General features: G+C 44.6%; 1 protein-coding gene across 2 annotated transcripts in view; it reads right to left on the reverse strand.

Moving 5' to 3' along the window:
* Positions 1-10,525: 10,525 nt before the first annotated feature.
* SETD7 (SET domain containing 7, histone lysine methyltransferase) overlaps positions 10,526-18,069 on the reverse strand; it is a 49,558-nt gene continuing 42,014 nt past the window's right edge. For both annotated transcript variants that reach the window (XM_029235319.1, XM_029235320.1), the window contains exon 9: positions 10,526-16,225. In XM_029235319.1, the coding sequence (XP_029091152.1) occupies positions 16,045-16,225 (181 nt within the window). In that variant the 3' untranslated portion in view covers positions 10,526-16,044. The remainder of the gene's footprint in view (positions 16,226-18,069) is intronic.

Below are 18,069 nucleotides of genomic sequence, written 5' to 3' on the forward strand. Positions count from 1 at the left end.
CTTGACTGTTGTAAATACTGCTGCAATGGACGTTGGGGTGCGTGGGTCTTTTCGAATACTGGTTTTCTCTGGATATACCCCCAGGAGTGGGATTGCCGGATCATCTGATAGCTTTATTTTAATTTTCTAAGGAACCTCCATGCTGTTCTTTATAATAGCTCTTACCAGTTTCTATTCCCACCAGCAGCATAAGTGGGTTCCCTTTTCTCCATCTCTGATGATGGCCGTTGTGACTGGTATGAGGTGATACCTTGTTGTTGTTTTGATTTGCGTTTCTCTGATAATTAGGAATGTTGAGCATCTTGTCATGTGCTTTTTTTTAAAACAGTGTGAGTAAAAATGACCTCTTGAAATTGGCTTCTTGACAGTCTGCCCTGTTTTGAATTCTTTTTCCATTCCCTATGGCAGGACATTTCTAGAGGGTAGGTGTCAATTACAGCCCCCCAGGCCTTGTGAATATGAAGTGCCCGTAAGCATGTTATGAGAGGCCCCAAGTTAACAGGATTTCTTCATACTCATCTCTGGTTATTCTGGCAACAAGAGCCTTAGAGAAAGTTGTGCTCATGGGTTGTAAATTCGAGTGTTATGTGCCAGAACAAACACCCAAGGGGACTTCCCTGGCGGTCCAGTGGTTAAGACTCTGCACTGCCAATGCAAGGGGCGCTGGTTAGATCCCTGGTCGGGGAACTAGGATCCCATGTGCTGTGTGGCCAAAAACAAACAAACAACCCAAGGGTTGATTCTCATTACTTCTTCCCCTTTACTCTTTACCCCTGGGGCAAATCCCAACCTCTGGAAAACCACTCTGCTGAGGGAGCTGTCCTCTGGAGGTGAGGAGACTGTAAGGGAGGAGGCTAGAGGTGGGAAACTCACCAGCAGGAGACCTGGAGACCAGCTGACTTTTCAAAGCTCTTCCAGCCCAGAGAGTCTGCCTGGATCTGGAGATTGTGGTCCCATGAAGAGGGCACCAGGCACTACAGGTCCAAGGAGGGCTCATTTGCTGGCACATCTCTCCCCGTACCCTCAGTCCCAGGACAATCCAGCCTTGGAACCCAAGCCTGCTCAGGCTCCAGGGATGTGACTCCAGCCCAGGTCACCGAGGTCTGTCGGGAACATAGTAGGCATTTCTTTTTTTTTTTAATTTAATTAATTGTTATTTTATATTGGAGTATAGTTGATTTACAACGTTGTGTTGTTTTAGGTGTTCAGCAACTTGATTCAGTTCTACATAGACGTATATCTGTTCTTTTTTGGATTCTTTTCCCATATATGTTATTATGAGTTTTGAGTAGAGTTCCCTGTGCTAGACAGTAGATCCTTATTGATTATCTACTTTATATATATGTTAGGGTGTATGTGCTAATCCCAGCCAAACATGGCCAAAAATAATAAATAAATAAATTTATTTAAAAAAATAGTGACTCAGATCATGCCATTGCTCTATGGAATCTCTTTCCATTGCAGTTAGAATAAAATCCAAACTATGTACACTGGCCTGTCCATCCTGATCGCTATTAAAGATATTTTATTGAATCAAGTCCTGCTGGTTTGAGCGCCATTTTTCTTCTTTTTCTGGTGACTTTAGGTAGCTCTGCTCTGATCTTAAAACAGCTCTCAGGGGGCTTCCCTGGTGGCACAGTGTTTACAAATCTGCCTGCCAATGCAGGGGACACAGGTTCAAGCCCTGGTCCGGGAAGATCCTACATGCAGTGGAGCAACTAAGCCCATGCGCCACAACTACTGAGCCTGTGTTCTAGAGCCCATGCTCTAGAGCCCATGCTCTAGAGCCCTCATGCTACAACTACTGAAGCCTGCACACCTAGGGCCCGTGCTCCGCAACAAGAGAAGCCACCTTAATGAGAAGCCCGCACATCGCAATGAAGAGCAGCCCCCGCTCAGGCAACTAGGGAAAGCCCGCGTGCAGCAACGAAGACCCAACGCAGTCAAAAATAAATTAAAAAAACGGCTCCCAGAGAGTGATTTTTAAGTTCTTGAGGGAAGCCTATGGTTCTGAAAACAGTTACCATTATCATTAGGCAGGGTACATTCCACTTACTTTTACCTTTTCTTAATTACTCAGGAATATCACTCTGAGCATCACTTACTGGGCTACACTGCAAAGCCGAAATGCCAGGCTTCTGTGCTCTGCCCAGGCGACGTGATCCATATGCAGGGTCTCTGGGAGTGGGGTCCAAGAATCTGCATAGGTAACAATTTCCCAGGTGATTGTGTCCCTGAGGTTGGAGGAGGACTGGCTGAGAACACTGTCAGAGGTTGCTAAGGTACGGAGCTTTCAAGCCATGGTGCTAAAAACCTGGAAGAGATTTTTAGAAAACCAGCTGCATTTCTCTGATACTTCCCACTTCCCTGTGTCGCTGGCTGTCACACCTCATGGTTCAGAGGACCTGAGGCTGGAATCTCGTGCTCCTCACTGGCTGTGTCAAGGCAGTTCTGCAGGGCAGAGTGCATGAACTTTGAAATAGCTACTGGCGGCTCAGAAGTCCCTTACTTTCAAGTTTCTGCCTGTGTCCCACATAACTGTGGGTGCTATAAGTCTTACCTAGGTAAGTGGTGCTCCTGTACACACACACACACACACACACACACACAAGCAGAGTGCTAGATTTGCTTTTTTTTAAAATTGAAGTATAGTTGATTTAAAATGTTGTGTTAGTTTCAGGTGTCCAGCAAAGCGATTCAAGCATTATATGTGTGTGTGTGTGTGTGTGTGTGTGTGTACACACATATTTATACACACACATATATATTTTCTTTTTCAGATTATTTTCCATTATAGCTTACTATAAGATATTGAATATAGTTCCCTGTGCTATACAGTAGGTCCTTGTTGTTTATCTATTTTATATACAGTATTGTGTACCTGCTAATCCCATACTCCTAACTTATCTCTCCCCCCAGCCCCCTGCCTTTCCCCTTTGGTAACCATAAGTTTGTTTTCTATGTCTGTGAGTCTGTTTCTGTTTTGGAAATAAGTTCATATATATCATTTTTTTATAAGATTCCACATATAAGTGATATCATAAAATATTTGTCTTCTTCTGTCTGACTTACTTCACTTAGTATGATCATCTCTAGGTCCATCCATGTTGCTGCAAATGGCATTATTTCATTCTCTTTTATGGTCGAGTAATATTCCATTGTGTGTATATATATATATATATATATATATATTTATACCACATCTTCTTTACCCATGCATCTGTCGATGGACATTTAGGTTGTTTCCACGTCTTGGCTATTGTTAATAGTACTGCTATGAACATTGGGGTGCATGTATCTTTTCAAATTACAGTTTTCTCTGGATATATGCCCAGGAGTGGGATTGCTGGATCATATGCTTCTAGAGTGCTATATTTTGAATGGTTCTACTATATAACAAAATTTTGAGAAATTTCTCTAATATCTCAATTCTACTGGGATAAATTATAGGTTTGGCCAAAAAGTGCATTCAGGTTTTTCCATTCAATGTTATGGGAAAAACCCGAACCAACTTTTTGGCCAGCCCAATATTTTCCTTTTAGGGACCAATTTCAGTAGTTATGAGATAAACATTCATACTCTCTCCCCCCAGTGTGCATTCCACTCACATGGTAAGCTTGAATACGACTCTTTTTATTTCAAGCTACTTAAGATTTCCTTATTTTGGAGAAACTATATTCTTCTGCCCCAGTCAGGAGTAGATTCTAGAGTTTAGAATAAGTTCAGGAAGCTGGTTGTCAGTGAAGGTATCTACACGCTTCCATTTACTCTGTATAGTTCATGCATGTGGTTAACTAGGAGATAACTTCCCCTGGTGATCCATGACCCTTTCACCACCCCACGGGTGACTCATTTAAAAAAAAATTAATAAATAAAATGATAGGTCAGGGAAGTACAAGATAAGATTGATTTAGGACTAGTGAACTCATAACCCATGTTTTGCAGAAAACTGTGCTTTTAAAGAGCTACATGACCTAAAAATGCTTTTTTTTCCAGTTTGTTTTAAAAGAAAACCAAGCTTTGTTCAACTTAGTTTTATTGCAAGCTCCAAAAGTGCTATTAGACCTTTGGAAATTTGGGCTTATTTAAAAACTAAAAAAAGCCCTGGAAATTGTGTCTTCATTTGTCTATACAAAGTTCAACCTGATAATGGGAATAAATAGACATCAGCCCAGTTTTCATGTTTGTTTTCAAAATGTATCAAATCATCCTTTATGCTAAAGTTCTTTCGGATTCCTGTCAGAAACAGTATGAGAATAAATGCTCACCACAAGGGGGAGCTGGACCACGAAGAAATTAATGGGTTGTTTTGGAAATAGAAATAAAAACTGGGAGAGTGCAGGTGATTCAGGGTAAAACCATCAGGATTGGCAGGAGTGATATTCACAAGTGATTATTCCATTCTTTTAGTTGTTCAGACCAAAGATCAGAGTCGTGCTTGATTCCTTACTTCCCAATGAATTAAGCCTGTCTTTCTCTTCTGATGCTTTGCCATCTGGGGCCTTGCTGACCCTGGGCCACCAATTCCTTGAGACAGCAAACAACTCGTCCTTTCATACGCAAACCAACCAATCCAGAGCCCATCTTGCAACCGGCTTCTTTCAGGGCTCTTAAAAGAAGAGCCCAGGCCTCTATCACCCCAAGGCCAGGTACCAGGTGACTAAAAGCAGCCCCTATACCGCAGAGCCCATTGAAATTATTCAAGCTAATTCTAAACCTTCCTGCCTGTTTCTTCCCCCAGAAAGCATAATCAAGCCTCTTGTCCCTGTTTTCGCCTGTTCCCTCTGCCTCCGGACCGACCCTGGCGCTTCCCTGCGTGGCCCCTGTGGCTTGGTGTCCCCTCCCCTTGGGAACTGTGAGTAATGAGCTGTCTTTTCCTTCCACGGCACTGATCTGTTGGCCTCCCTGTACCTGAGAAATAATAAGACCAACACCTTAAAATCGCTACCCCACATCTCAGCAAATCCTACTATCTCTGCCTTTATGGTGTAGCCCCAGTTCAAGCACTCATCGCCATCGCCCCTGTGTCCCACCCACCATCATCTTGTTTTTCCTGTTTCCACCTGCCCACCACCCCACTCCCTGCCCCCTCATTCCAGGCTATTCTGCACCCTGTGAACAGTCAAGGTGAGCCTGTCACACAAGTAACGCAAGTCTTATCACTCTTCCCTTCAGAGCCCTCCAATTGAAGCCCTAACAGCAATTACGGTTTCAACAGCGTTTTTGGAACCTTCAGGAAACTAAGTTGGATAAAGCTGGTTTGTTTTTAAAAACACACAAAAGTGGTTCATGTCATCGGTTGACTTTCCATCCACTCTGAGTTAAAAACCCAGTCCTTAAAATGGCTTTGGGGGCCCCTATAGAATTGGGTTCCTGCTTGCCCTCTGAGCACAGCACCTGGCCGGCCCTTTCTCCTTACAGCCCTGGCCTCCACCCTACCAGACCCCCCGATTTGCACTCCCTCCCTCAGTGCGGTCCCCCATCTAACCGCCACACCCCTTGCCTTGTTCCATAGCACTTACAGCCATTGCTGGCTCATGATCAGGGCCGCCATGAAAACGTAAGCTCCACGAGGCAGGGACTTTGTTTTTGTTCACTGCCAATTTGTTAATGGCTTAGAATAGTGACTGCTACATGGTAAGAAATATGTGTTGATTGAATGAGCAAGCCAAGAAAATGATTTTTTTTAAAACGACACTCCAGCTCAGTCATTCTTACATCAAGTATTTGGAGAATGCTTTGTATGCATCCAGAAAGACACACTTGCTGGCCCTGAAGCCTGTCATCTAAGGGGGAGGCCAGCAAGATGTTTCACTCATTAAACAATCGAGAATACAGTGTGGCCCGTGATGTCCATGGGTGCAGAAAAGGGCGGGGGGCAGTGAGGGCAGGTCATGAAGAGTGAGGTCAGCTTCCCCTGCCCCCTCCACACCCCACCCCCCAAAGGTGGCATTCCAAGGCAGAAAGGACACAGTTAGTGAGTCTGCTCCATGGGTCAAGCACTCAATCTTTTTTTTTTTTAGGTATCATTATTAATGTAAATTTACAAGTAAGGAAACTGAAACATAAAGAAGTTTTATCATACAGTTGGGAAATGGCAGCGCTGGGATTTCAATCTAAGATGATTACGAAAGCTCTCTTAAACATTACAATCTGTGGACTCCCGTTCAGTTTATTGAGTGCTTACTATGTGCCTCATGTTAAGGATCCATCAGTGAATGAAACAGACTAAATCCATGCCCACCTGGAGCTGATAGTCTAGAGAGAGGAGAAAGACAGTGAACAAACATAATGGATAATGAAATTATATAGTAAGTTAGAAGGTGAAAGTGGTCTGGAGAAAAAGAAAGGAGGGTAAAGGGGTTCGGAGATGCTGCGGAGAGGAGGGTGCTGTAATTTAAGTGGATGGTCAAGGAAGGCATTTCAGCAAAGACTTGTAGGAGGCGAGGGGGGGGGAGCCACGTGGATCTGGGAGAAAGACACGCACAGGTGAGAGGGGAGCTGGAGCAAGCCTGGCATTTCTAAAGACAAGAAGGCAGTGAGAGTGACTGGAGGGGAAGGAAGAAGCTCAGGGAGGGAGGAGGGGTTGCAAAAGCTCAATCTTTACAATCCCCAAGCAACCCTGTGCAGCAGGTGTTATCCACGTTTGCTAGAGAGCAGTCTAAAGCCCGCTGTCCTTTGGACAGTGGCAGAGCCCAGGTCCCGTCCATCACATGACCCTCGCCGGTGCCACCACAGAGAGGCAGTGAAACCTCATCACTGAGGGAGCTGCACGTGGTGGGGGTGAGGAATGAGAAATAAGATGGGATGGAGAAGCTACAACTGGAATCAAGACAGAGGGGGTGAAAGTTCCGGATCAGGGCAGAAGGTGATGAGAGCAAAACTGTAGGAAGGTGGTCTGGATACGCCGAAAGCTCAGCTTCTCTGTATACCGGTGCTGAATCAAACCTCAGAAACAGAGTTTGGGGTGAAGCAGAAAAGGATAGCTTTATTGCTTTGCCAGGCAAAGGGGGACACAGCAGGCTACTGCCTCAGAAAACCGTATGTCCCAACCTGGGAGGATGTGATGAGTTTTATGGTGGTAGTTCAGGGGCGGGGTTGCTGACAAGATGAGGGTGTGTGCAGGGTCTCAGGTGGTCCGTCTCCTAATCTTGATGGGCTTCTCTGGTCCCTGTAATCTGGCCTCAGGTGGTTTCTTGGCTGCTCCTCCCTTGATTAGCAACTGTTCGAATCTGCCCTTTGGAACTCAGGGAAGGTCACGGAGGCTGGAGTCTTGCCTACAAGAAACGGGGGACAAAAAGGCCTCCAGGCCCGGGAGCCCCACAGGGCCCCGCTCGGTTTCAGTATCGCATGGATTGGACCGAGGAGGGATGGGGCCTGGGAGATCAGTCGATTAGCTGGCTAAGCAAATGATCAAGGGAAAGAAGACTTAGACTAAGGATACTAATAGTTGGTTTTACCCTGTGGAGAGCATGAAGAAGTGAAGGGCAGGAGGAGAGAGGAGCTCCCATAAGTGTGGTTAGGAGAGCAGCCTGGAGCCCAGCTGCCCGGCTTCACGCTTTGCCTCTGCCACTTCCTTGTGAGTTCTGCGACCGGGTTACCTAACTGCAAGTCAAGTTACTTAACATCGGTATGCCTCAGTTCTTCCCTCTCTAAAATGGGGTGATAGCAGTACCTGTATCACATGACTGTTTGTGAGATAAATGAATAAACTAAACATTTAAAACTGCCTTTAAACTTGACCTAAATGTATCTTTGTAGAACTCTCTCCCACACCAGCCACTGGAGAATTCTCGGAGTTGATTTGATTAATTAGAAAATCCATTTATGTATCTGAAGAAACTATTTCCTTTCTTCTCTGAAGAAAATAAGACAAAACCTGTGACGAAGAAGAGGCAGACACTGTGAGCGGTCAACCCAACTGTCTTTTCTCCTTTCTTCCTTGCTGGGAGAATCCCAGCTTCGTTCAGGCCCTCCGCCCTTCTCCACACAGCAGTAAGCTTCCCTCAGGTAATCATGGTGCCCCCATGGCCCTGCAAGGGATTGGTCTAGGTTTCCTCCATGGTAGGGACCATACAAGAGATTTTCCTTTTCACCCACTAGATGTTGCCAAATCTGGCTGTGATGTCTGCAACTGTGACACCCATGCTGTGACTGCAGGGTGAACTGGGCCCTCAGGGCAAACCGGACCTGCTAAGAATTGCAAAGCAGAAAGACAGAAAGTTGGTTAGAATTAACCAACTCCAGGGTCACTCAACACTTCTTGTTATGTGAGACAGTAAATCTTTATTGCTTCAGCTATATTGAGGCAGGTTTTTAGGCTTCCTGAAGCTGGAAGCATTCTGATACTTGCAATATCAGAATGATACTGATACCTGCAAAATCTGATACTTGCCAATAAAAATTTGGTAGCAATCGAGATGGAGCCATTCATCTTTTTCTATGCACATTATAAGAAGTGAAGCTCTAAATTCAAAACCATGGCTTTTGGTTTTCACAAAGAAACAAAACTTTAAGAGAAACACATACCAGTGTGTTGCAGGGGAGTTTGCATCATCTTTTTATATAAAAGGCAACAGCTGTTTTCTAAAATACTTTTGGGGCAAAACTTTCTAGTTGAACAACCCCAAACCAGTCAGATGCATAAAATCCTTCTGAATGATTGTTATCTAATTCTAATTCTAGAAATGAATAATTTCTGAAATAATTTTAAGTCTAGTGTGAATTAGCAGGCTAAATGGTCTGGAACGTTAAAACCCAAAAGCAGGTATTTAGTAAGAAGTAGATGTGGGACGACTATTGAGACTAAAACAATTTGGTTTCAATCTTCCTCACAATCCCTTATGCTACAACACTTGAGCCTACATCCATCTTAATCCACAAAAAGTTGCCTGTTCGAGAACAAACGTATGGACACCAAGAGGGGGAAGGCGGGGTAGGATGAACTGGGAGACTGGGATTGACATATATACGCTAATACGTATAAAATCGACAACTAATGAGAACCTGCTGTATGGCACACGGAACTCTACTTAATGCTCTGTGGTGACCTAAATGGGAAGGAAACCCAAAAAAGAGGGGATATATGTATACATACAGCTGATTCACTTCTCTGTACAGCAGAAACTAACACAACATTGTAAAGCAACTGTACTCCAGTAAAAACAAACCAAAAATGTTGCCTGATCGTTCACTTTTGAGAGTTGAGCTTCTTAGACTTGCCCCAGTTTTATTCAGCTTTTAATCTCATACCCCTCTCCCACAAAAGGAGGAAGAATATTAATATTGTGTGTTAGTGGGTGAAACTCTGCCTTAAAGTTCCAGTGTATGGACGTGTCTTCATCCAAGTGGGGAAACTGATCTAGCCCGGTTTGGACTGAGTCATCTCACTTGCTTCAATGGAAGGAAGTGTGATAAGATCAAAGAATGGGCAACCGGGGGAGGTAAGATAAAGCAGGCGGGCTCATGGGCTGCTTCAGTTTGCCACCCAGCTTACTGGAATTCACTTCTTTGGGACCATGGGTAGATGGCCCAGCTGATAGCAAAGTACTATTTTTACCTCCTTTGTCACTGGCCTTTCTGCTTTGGGAATGTTGTAGGGGAGAGTTTGGGAACGTTGACAGTGATTGAGCAGAAATAAGGGGTTTCTGGCTTCCTTGGCTCAAAGCTGTCCTAAGATCACCAAGATCTACCACAACATCTAACAACGTTCCTGTATCTTCAATCACAAGTGGAAGTTTCCCATTCTTCAGATATCTTCGCTGATCTTCTGATTTACGTTCAATATCCTTAACATTTATGGAGCCCATCAGATACGTCTGGCTGATGTGGCTAATTTTTCTAGATTCATGGGTGTATGGGGTGCCATGCCAAATACACAGCAGGCTCCTCACCTTTCATACCCCTCCCTCAGGTCTTACTATGATGCTTTGAAAAAGGTAAAAGGTTAATACAGTTAAGTCCCCCAGATACGAACCTTCAAGTTGTGAACTTTCAAAGATGCGAACGTGCGTTTCATCAGTCAGGCATGAGTGAAACTGCAGCTTGCCTTGCATCTCCTGTTGCTGACGATCCTTCAGCTCTACCATCTCCCACCTCCCCTCCCTTCTCCAGTCCCTAACTCTTGTTGCCTGTTCACGTGATGCCAGCCCCTGGATGCCAGCTGTGGTACTGTACTGCTGTACTTTTCAAGGTACTGTAAGAGTAAAAATGTTTTCTTTGTTGTTTGCGTTTGTTTTTTATGTATTATTTGTGTGAAAGTATTATAAACCTATTACAGTACAGTACTATGTAGCCGATTGTGTTAGCTGGGTACCTAGGCTAACTTTGTTGGACGTACAAACAAAGCGGACTTACGAACGCACACTCAGAATGGAACTGGTTCGTATGTAGGGGACTTACTGTAACATTTTTAAACAACTTCAAATGTAAAGTTTGCTTAGTAATTTAAATATACAGGAAGACATGGCAGAGAAATAGGTTACTGCCTTCCTGCCCCAGGCAACCAAAGGAAGACAACGACAGGTGATTGTATATTTTAATACTTGCATTGTTTCTATAGCGCAATTATAGCAATCTTTAAATTTACTTTTCATTACAAATATTTGTCAAGTTTTGTTTCAGAAACATTTTTCCTACTCTTGCACATGCACCCAGACACACTACAAAAAACTCATTCGTAACACAGTAAGGGCAAACATTATTCATGTAAACATCTTTCATTAATTTCCCATAATTTAAAAAAATCATAGAATTATAGATATTGAATAAGGCTCATAGATTTAGTTCAAATTCCACAAAAGACCAATCAAAGATGCTCGTTAACTGTGATGAGGTTAACTTTTGGTTGCAATAAATGCCGAAAGCATTCCCCTGGCTTCCAATCCTTAAACATACCTCACAACCTAATCAATGCATTTCAGGATAAAAAGAGAACACAGAAAACCCAGGAGGAAAAACTTTTGAAGTAGGGAGCTCAGAACCATGAACCCAACTTTCCTCTATGATAAGCAGACATCATGTAGTCCCTGTAGTTTCCCAGTACATGACTTGAGATGAATGACAGTCACCCAAAATGTAACCAAGTTGTATGTTAAGATACATTGGTATGTGTGTACATATTGCTAGTATACACAGTGAAAATTTGTCATCCTATTTATCATTTCGTTATATCCAGGACTAAAGAGGAAAAAATAAAAACAAACCACTCAAGTTGAATATCATTATAAAGGAGTGTTCTAGTAAGAGTCAGGGGAGTTGGGAGGTATGTCCTATAGGGAGGTGATTGGTCTTGATGTTAAAACGACTTCTAACAACGGTGTGTAAAGTCACAGACAGAGGAAGCAAGGATCTGCGTTATCCGAGGATGTCTCTCTCTGGTTGGAAGTTTGGTGCTTGGGTGCATCGTTTCCCAGAGCTGAGACCGGAAGTGTGCTGTGCTGAGAAATGGGCCCCTTGCCAGCAGGACCCTCCTCCGTCCTCTCTCGAGGTGGAGGCCCAGAGGCAGGGACTGCTGGCAAAACCGTGAGGTCCCACCCGGGGGTCTGAACCCCAGCTCCACTGAGGGCAGCCTCCCTGACGTTTGTGACTAGGCAGTAAGGAAAGCGGTGGATGGCGGCCAGAAAACCCGGTTCCGAGGTTCCCGTGGCCACGTCTGGCTTCTGATTCTGCTGCCCTGCAAAGAAATTGTGCTCCGGATAACTGCACCGGTGTCTCTAATGCCTCTGAGTCACTCACGGGCCCCCAAAGGCCCGGAGTGATGTCACTAAGGGTGGACATACCTCCACGAGCACCTAACTTCCACCAGGAAGCGGCTGAGGCACTGGGGAAGCCTACGAGCTCTCTCCACATCAGGTGCAACAACGCGGGGAAGTTGCCATGAGTCAGAGTTTTCTGTAGGCTTTTTGATTTTGTAAAAATCAAAACTGATCTGCATTATATCTCAATAGACTCAGAGAATTCTCACCAAAAATGTTTGCAATTTGTTTAAATAGCACTGGAATAATTCAACTTCACTTAAATATATTCATTCTACCATGAAAATAGTTCATACAAACATCTATTTACATACAAACACGTTAAAATTTGTGAAAAGGGTTTCCATCCCTGTGGTTGTATGGCTTGAAATAGTTTTCATTGCTTTGAGTATGTCTGCACCCATTTGGCAAAATAAAACGATTACAATTTAGTATTTTAAAAATCAAAATGGATACTGAGGCTCCACATTCCTGAAGGGAAAGATCAAAGACAAAAAAAAAAAAACAACAGTCTATCAAGGTACCTCAAGTAGATGTAAATTCAATATATTTTGTGAACCTTTGATCTGCGGCAAATAAACATTACGACTATCAGTCTTGCAACATGGTTTTGCTTGTTTTTCTAAAATGAAAGAAGTCTGGATTCTAAATCACTACTCTTAAGACAGAAACTTGAGGCAACTGTTTTAAAACAAAGCACAACAGAAAACAATAACCTTCCTGGAAGATCTTAAATGCATTTTGCAGTGAGTGATTTAAAATTTCATATAGTAAAGGAAATTTACTAAAGTGCCACATACCACTCACTGAGAAGACAACCCTCGAACTCACTGTTCACAGTTACTGCAATTTTACCCTTACAATTAAATGTTGTCAATGGTTACACCTGGCCTTCACTTGGGCCTTTTCAGGTTGTTGGTGATAAGGAAATTGTTTTTCAATGTGAAGAACCCCCAGAAGGCAAATAAGTTTAATGACAGCCCCAGACAGGTTCTAAGGGGTCTTGAACAACGAATTTCCTTCTCAGTTTCTCAGGCAGACCAGGGATGAAGCAGGTTAAAATAAGAATAGGTAATGCAAAACTCAAGTCTTCCTTGCCTGTAGCTTTTAAATCTCATCATTCCTCTGTGTCAGAAATTCAGTCCTTACGGTTGTTTTTTGTGAGTCCTTTCAAATGCCCATTTGGGGACATACTCCTACAGATTGGTTCCTATTCCTAACTCTAACACAAGATAATATTTTGTCATAGAAAAGCTGCTAAGGAAAGATCTAGTCATGCAGGAGTTGGACTGAGACGGCTCTGAGTGAATCTGCTGGGGACCATGGCATCAGGCACCCTCCTCGGCACCGGCCCTTTTGCAGGAGAGCAGAAAGTCACGCCTTTATCCCCACCACCTGGACTCTTCCACATTTCTCTTACAAGGCTGATGAAACTACCTGCTTCCTGACATATTTCCTTCCACAGCGGACATCAAGATTCAGCAGAAAAATACATCCCAAGGCTTCCCCCTCAGCTTTGGCTCAAACAGGGAACAAACCCTATTCCCTCACCAGTTAATTCCTCATGGGACCCCAACCCCCTTGACTGTTTTATCTACCTACAGTGAATCTCAAGGCCCCCTACGACCCCACCCTGTGACAAAGCCTTACATTTGGTGTGGGGGGGGGGGTGTCAGGGGGACAACAGAAGCAGCAGAACCAGACGTGGACACAGAGTGATGGAGAGAGGTACTCGCAGAGGGACAGACAGACAGAGAGGGTCCAATGGGCCAGAGAGACTGGGAGGAGAGGAGGGAGAGAGGGAGCGGTCCGGAGGGATCAGCTGGCACGCTGTTATGTACAAACACCAGCCATTCTCACAGACAACAGAGAGAGAGAGAGGAGAGGGTAGGGCAGGAGAAAGAAGAGCCAGAGAACGAGACAGGAGAGAGGACGTGGAGAGGCTCAGCTTGGATGTACTGCTTCCTCTGATTTGTCTGAACGTCACAGACAGACACACTGCCGGGCTTTAAACTCAGAGAGTTATTCACTATCTTATTTGAAAAATGGATTCGCTGGTTAATCACTATTTCCAACTCTTCAGCCACTTTTGTCAAAAGAAAAGAAAAATTCCACTTGAATGGGGAAGCCCAGTGGGACAGAAATTACACCCCATGGCAGCCGGCAGCCTGAAGTCCTTGCTTTGGAGTCCTGTGCCATCCTCCCCCGACCGACCGCACTCCCTGATCTGGCTCCACAACCCAACTCACTGGGGCTGATTAAAGCCATCTTTCTCCTGAAGACAGTCACTTACTTTGGGACGCGTTTGAATGAAAGCACCTATCAGAATACAAGTCCCAAGACTCTGCCCATCTGCCAGTTTATGGAACGGTCTCTTTCTACAGAATAGAAGCGATCCTATCCTGGTGCCTTTTAATCTAAAAACTCTATTCAGTTCACTTCGTGGAAGATCTTCCTGGCAGCCTCAGAATTTCTCACGAGTGAACCAGCAGCTTAGCTCCCTGAAACCATGGCCACCCAGCTGCAATGCTGGGGACAGGGGAGCTCTGGGAAGCCTGGATTTACCAAGGGAAAGAGCCACTTCTGTCACTGTCTTGAAGGCTGCATCCTGTGCCCAGGAGCTGCCAGAACTGAAAGTTGTGAGCAGCCCTGGAATGAAGCACTTTTGTTAAATTCTTCCCAAGAGCAATGTGTAACTGACGTGAAATAGCAAACTTCCTCCTGCCTGTTTTTCTCTTTTCCTGCTCCCAGCAAGCCTTCCCTACTAGCCAGAGCTACAGTGTGGAAGGCTTCAGCTTTCAAGACCAAACTGACTCGGTGACAGGTGCCCCAGCTGACAGTTGCAACTCGTAGCAACTGCTGCTTTCCAGACCTCCCAGCTCCTCAGCTGGGCATCTGAAGAGGACACAGCTATGGCGTGTGGTGAGGGCACTTACAAAAACCCCAAACTCCCAGAATTCCCCCAGAGTAATCCCAGTCGGGTTACATACCTAATTAGCTAAACTAAAAAACAGGGGCTTTTCTCCTTATTTCTGCAGTTGTGATTACACACGGCTAGCAAAAATGGCTGAAATGCTATTGATACCGTTGCTTCTAAACTATACAGGTGTTAGTCTTAATTCACAAGGCTGTGAAGCAGATAAGTGCTTTGAAATTATAATGATGAAGAGTTTTACCATTAAGGTTTGATTTGTACCTAGTGATCAGTACGTCTCTCTTAACAGTAGCGATTTAAAAAAAAAAAACAAAAACGAAAAACGAAAAAAACCTTTTGAATTCTGTGTTATAATTCAAGTTTGCTATTTGACTTTTGAATTCAATGCACTGTTGCCACAAGCCAGACTGCTCTGTTATGTACATTTAATGTGTACCCAAGGAGAAAAAAAATTACTAGCACTATTGAAGATATTGCAAAATTGCCACGTCTACTGCTTAGAAATACTAATTTCCCTCTCTTCTTTCTTAAGTATATGTTACAACTCTTCCATAACTTAATGCAAACAAAGTAAATTCATTTCCTCTCACATCTTAAAGCAAAGATACCTTTGTTTCCATGCGAGAATAATAATTCTATAATAGTAGCCCGGCCCTAGGAGCCAGGTCTTTATATTAGGACATAATAATGAAACAGTGATATAGAGAGAGCCAGAGAGACCTACACACTGGCACTGAAACGAAATCCATTTGGAAGTTTTCTCTTGTGAAAGATACCTAAGATAGAGAAGAGGACTAAGGGGTGAAGTGACTCAAAAAGTGGGGTTCTGTTCGCTAGGGAAAAAACAAAGCCATTCTATTGCAAGAACAGATCAAAGGTTAAAAGGCAAATGATACTACATTTAGAGAATAAAAATGTAGTAATTCTCTGTCTTCCATATGGCGCATATGCAAGTGTGATAACGCAATTTGCACTGGCCACAGAAATAAACCTCATGGAAAAGCCACTGACTAAAAATGACTGAAAAACCCCCTTTTTCCCTTTTTTCAGTCTAATCGTTTGGCATCTCTGAATGTGGTACAGATTTAGTCTTGAACCACCCAAGAACATCACGCTGTCTTCTGTCAAGTGCTCAACAGTACCTCTCAGGAGGGCGTTGTTGCTAGCTAATTTTAAATCTGGTATGAGTAATACAGTCAGACCTAGTTAGTATTCGAGAAAGTTGTAGCGAACGCAGAGTGAGAGGATGTGATGTCACAGCATGAGCAGTCCCTGGTTGTCCCGTTGTCGGATAAACGTAGTGCATAGATCCAAGTTTCTATTCCAGGTCTCTGAAGCCCAGAGCCAGGCCTTTCACTTCTGCTGGGTGGCCTGGAAGGCCTTCAGCTCCACCTGGTACCACTCGGGGGCTTCAGGCCCACTCTTTCCCGGGGGGCTGTGGTCGTAGCCATAGGCAACAGTGAGTTCCTCGTCGGCCTCCACGGCTCGGAGCGTGCGAATGCATTTGATGGGTCCAAAACGGGGGTGGACAAACCTAGACATCAAGATGCACATGGTCATTCCTGGGCCGGACCGGGAGGTCAGATGCAAAGGCTAGAAGGGCTGAGGCAGGAATCACCCGTGTGCTTGCTGCGCCCTGGACACCACCGGCAGGTCCTCAGTGTGCGGGCCACAGAGGAGCCGGCATCAGCTTCCCCTGGGAGCCTGGTGCTCACGGGGATACTCCGGGCTTCCCCACCCAGACCTGGTAGTGGAATCCGCATTCTAACACCCCTCCCCCCTCCCTCTCCCCCGTGATTCCTATGTACATTAAGGTTTAAAAAGCACGGCCCTATCTTCCTTTCTGAGCCTATTTGCCACTCTGTATTTGTAAATCAACAATCAGGATCTTCAACAAAAATCTGTCTTTAATGAGAAATCAGATCCAGTGCGGCCTGTCAGCATTTCAGCTGTACCTCGGGGAAAGGCTTTGCCAGGGCACTTCTGGAGTTGTAAGAAAGAGCCCTGTGGATTTTCAAAAGCAAAAACCTGTTTTCCATCCTGTACCTATAGAGGAAGAGTTATTTTCTAGCGTAAAAGTAAATGAAGGGCTTCCCTGGTGGCGCAGTGGTTGAGAGTCCGCTTGCCGATGCAGGGGACACGGGTTCGTGCCCCGGTCCGGGAAGATCCCACATGCCGCGGAGCGGTTAGGCCCGTGAGCCATGGCCACTGAGCCTGCGCGTCCGGAGCCTGTGCTCCGCAGCGGGAGAGGCCACAACAGTGAGAGGCCCCCACGCCCCAAAAAAAAAAAAAAAAAAAAAAAGTAAATGAAGATTTTTTTTTTTCCCAAGAGGGAAGCCCAGACCGCTCTGCCATCCTGCTTCTTTCAGATTTCCCTCCGATGCACCCTGTGATGGGAGAGGCCAGGCTAAAGCTAGGATTATGCTCCTCTGCCAGAGGCTCCCAGCCTGGCTCACCTGCACAGCTCCCTGCAGGGGAACGGGAGCTAAATAAGTATTAAGAGACTCATCTCCTCTAACAGCTGCTGAAACCCAACACGGATACCTGGAAGGCAGGCCAGAAAGAAATTAGCTTTGTTTTCCTATGCATCTGGTCAAATCCATTCATTTATAGTTACATTTTGAACAAAGGGCATTGAAACACCAAAGGAGGAGGTTCCAGGCCCGGAAGTCAGAGGTACATGGGGCTTGATGGCAAGCGCTTGGTGGGAGAGGAGTGTGTCTGCAGTGTATGGACATATTTTATGGGGAATAAAAAGGAACAACCACACCCTCACTCCAAGGGGGCCTCTATGTCCACCCCCTTTGGCTGTCCTGTTTCTTGGAAAGCACACTTGATTTGGGCCCGAAGACTTTGGTGTGAGTCCTGGTGCCACACATTATTACTGCCTCCTTCTGGAAAGCTCACCTCTGTGCCTCTGAATCTCACTTTCCTCACCTGCCAAATCATGATAACACCAGTAATCCTTATCCTCCAGGAGTCATTGTGGTGACAAGATAGGGTCACATAAATAAAGCACCACACGCAGTGCCTGGCACAACTGAAGACTCGTATCAGTTGTGACATGTGTAAGCAAGCACGTGGGCATATGAGAGCACGCACGTGCACAGAAGTCTCAGACCGTGCTCCAGCGCATAGGACATCCCTGGATCAGGGATTTGGGAATTCCTTATTAAAATCACAACTCTTAGTCTCTAAATTAAAATACTTCATTAAAAAATAATACTCCTTACAATGGAATATTACTCGGCCATAAAAAAGAATGAAATAATGCCATTTGCAGCAACATGGATGGACCTAGAGATGATCATACTCAGTGAAGTAAGTCACACAGAAGAAGACAAATATTTTATGATATCACTTATATGTGGAATCTTA

The sequence above is a fragment of the Monodon monoceros genome, unplaced genomic scaffold (assembly GCF_005190385.1).
Source record: "Monodon monoceros isolate NGI ecotype Baffin Bay Population unplaced genomic scaffold, NGI_Narwhal_1 Super_Scaffold_20, whole genome shotgun sequence".
Classification (NCBI taxonomy): Eukaryota; Metazoa; Chordata; class Mammalia; order Artiodactyla; family Monodontidae; genus Monodon; species Monodon monoceros.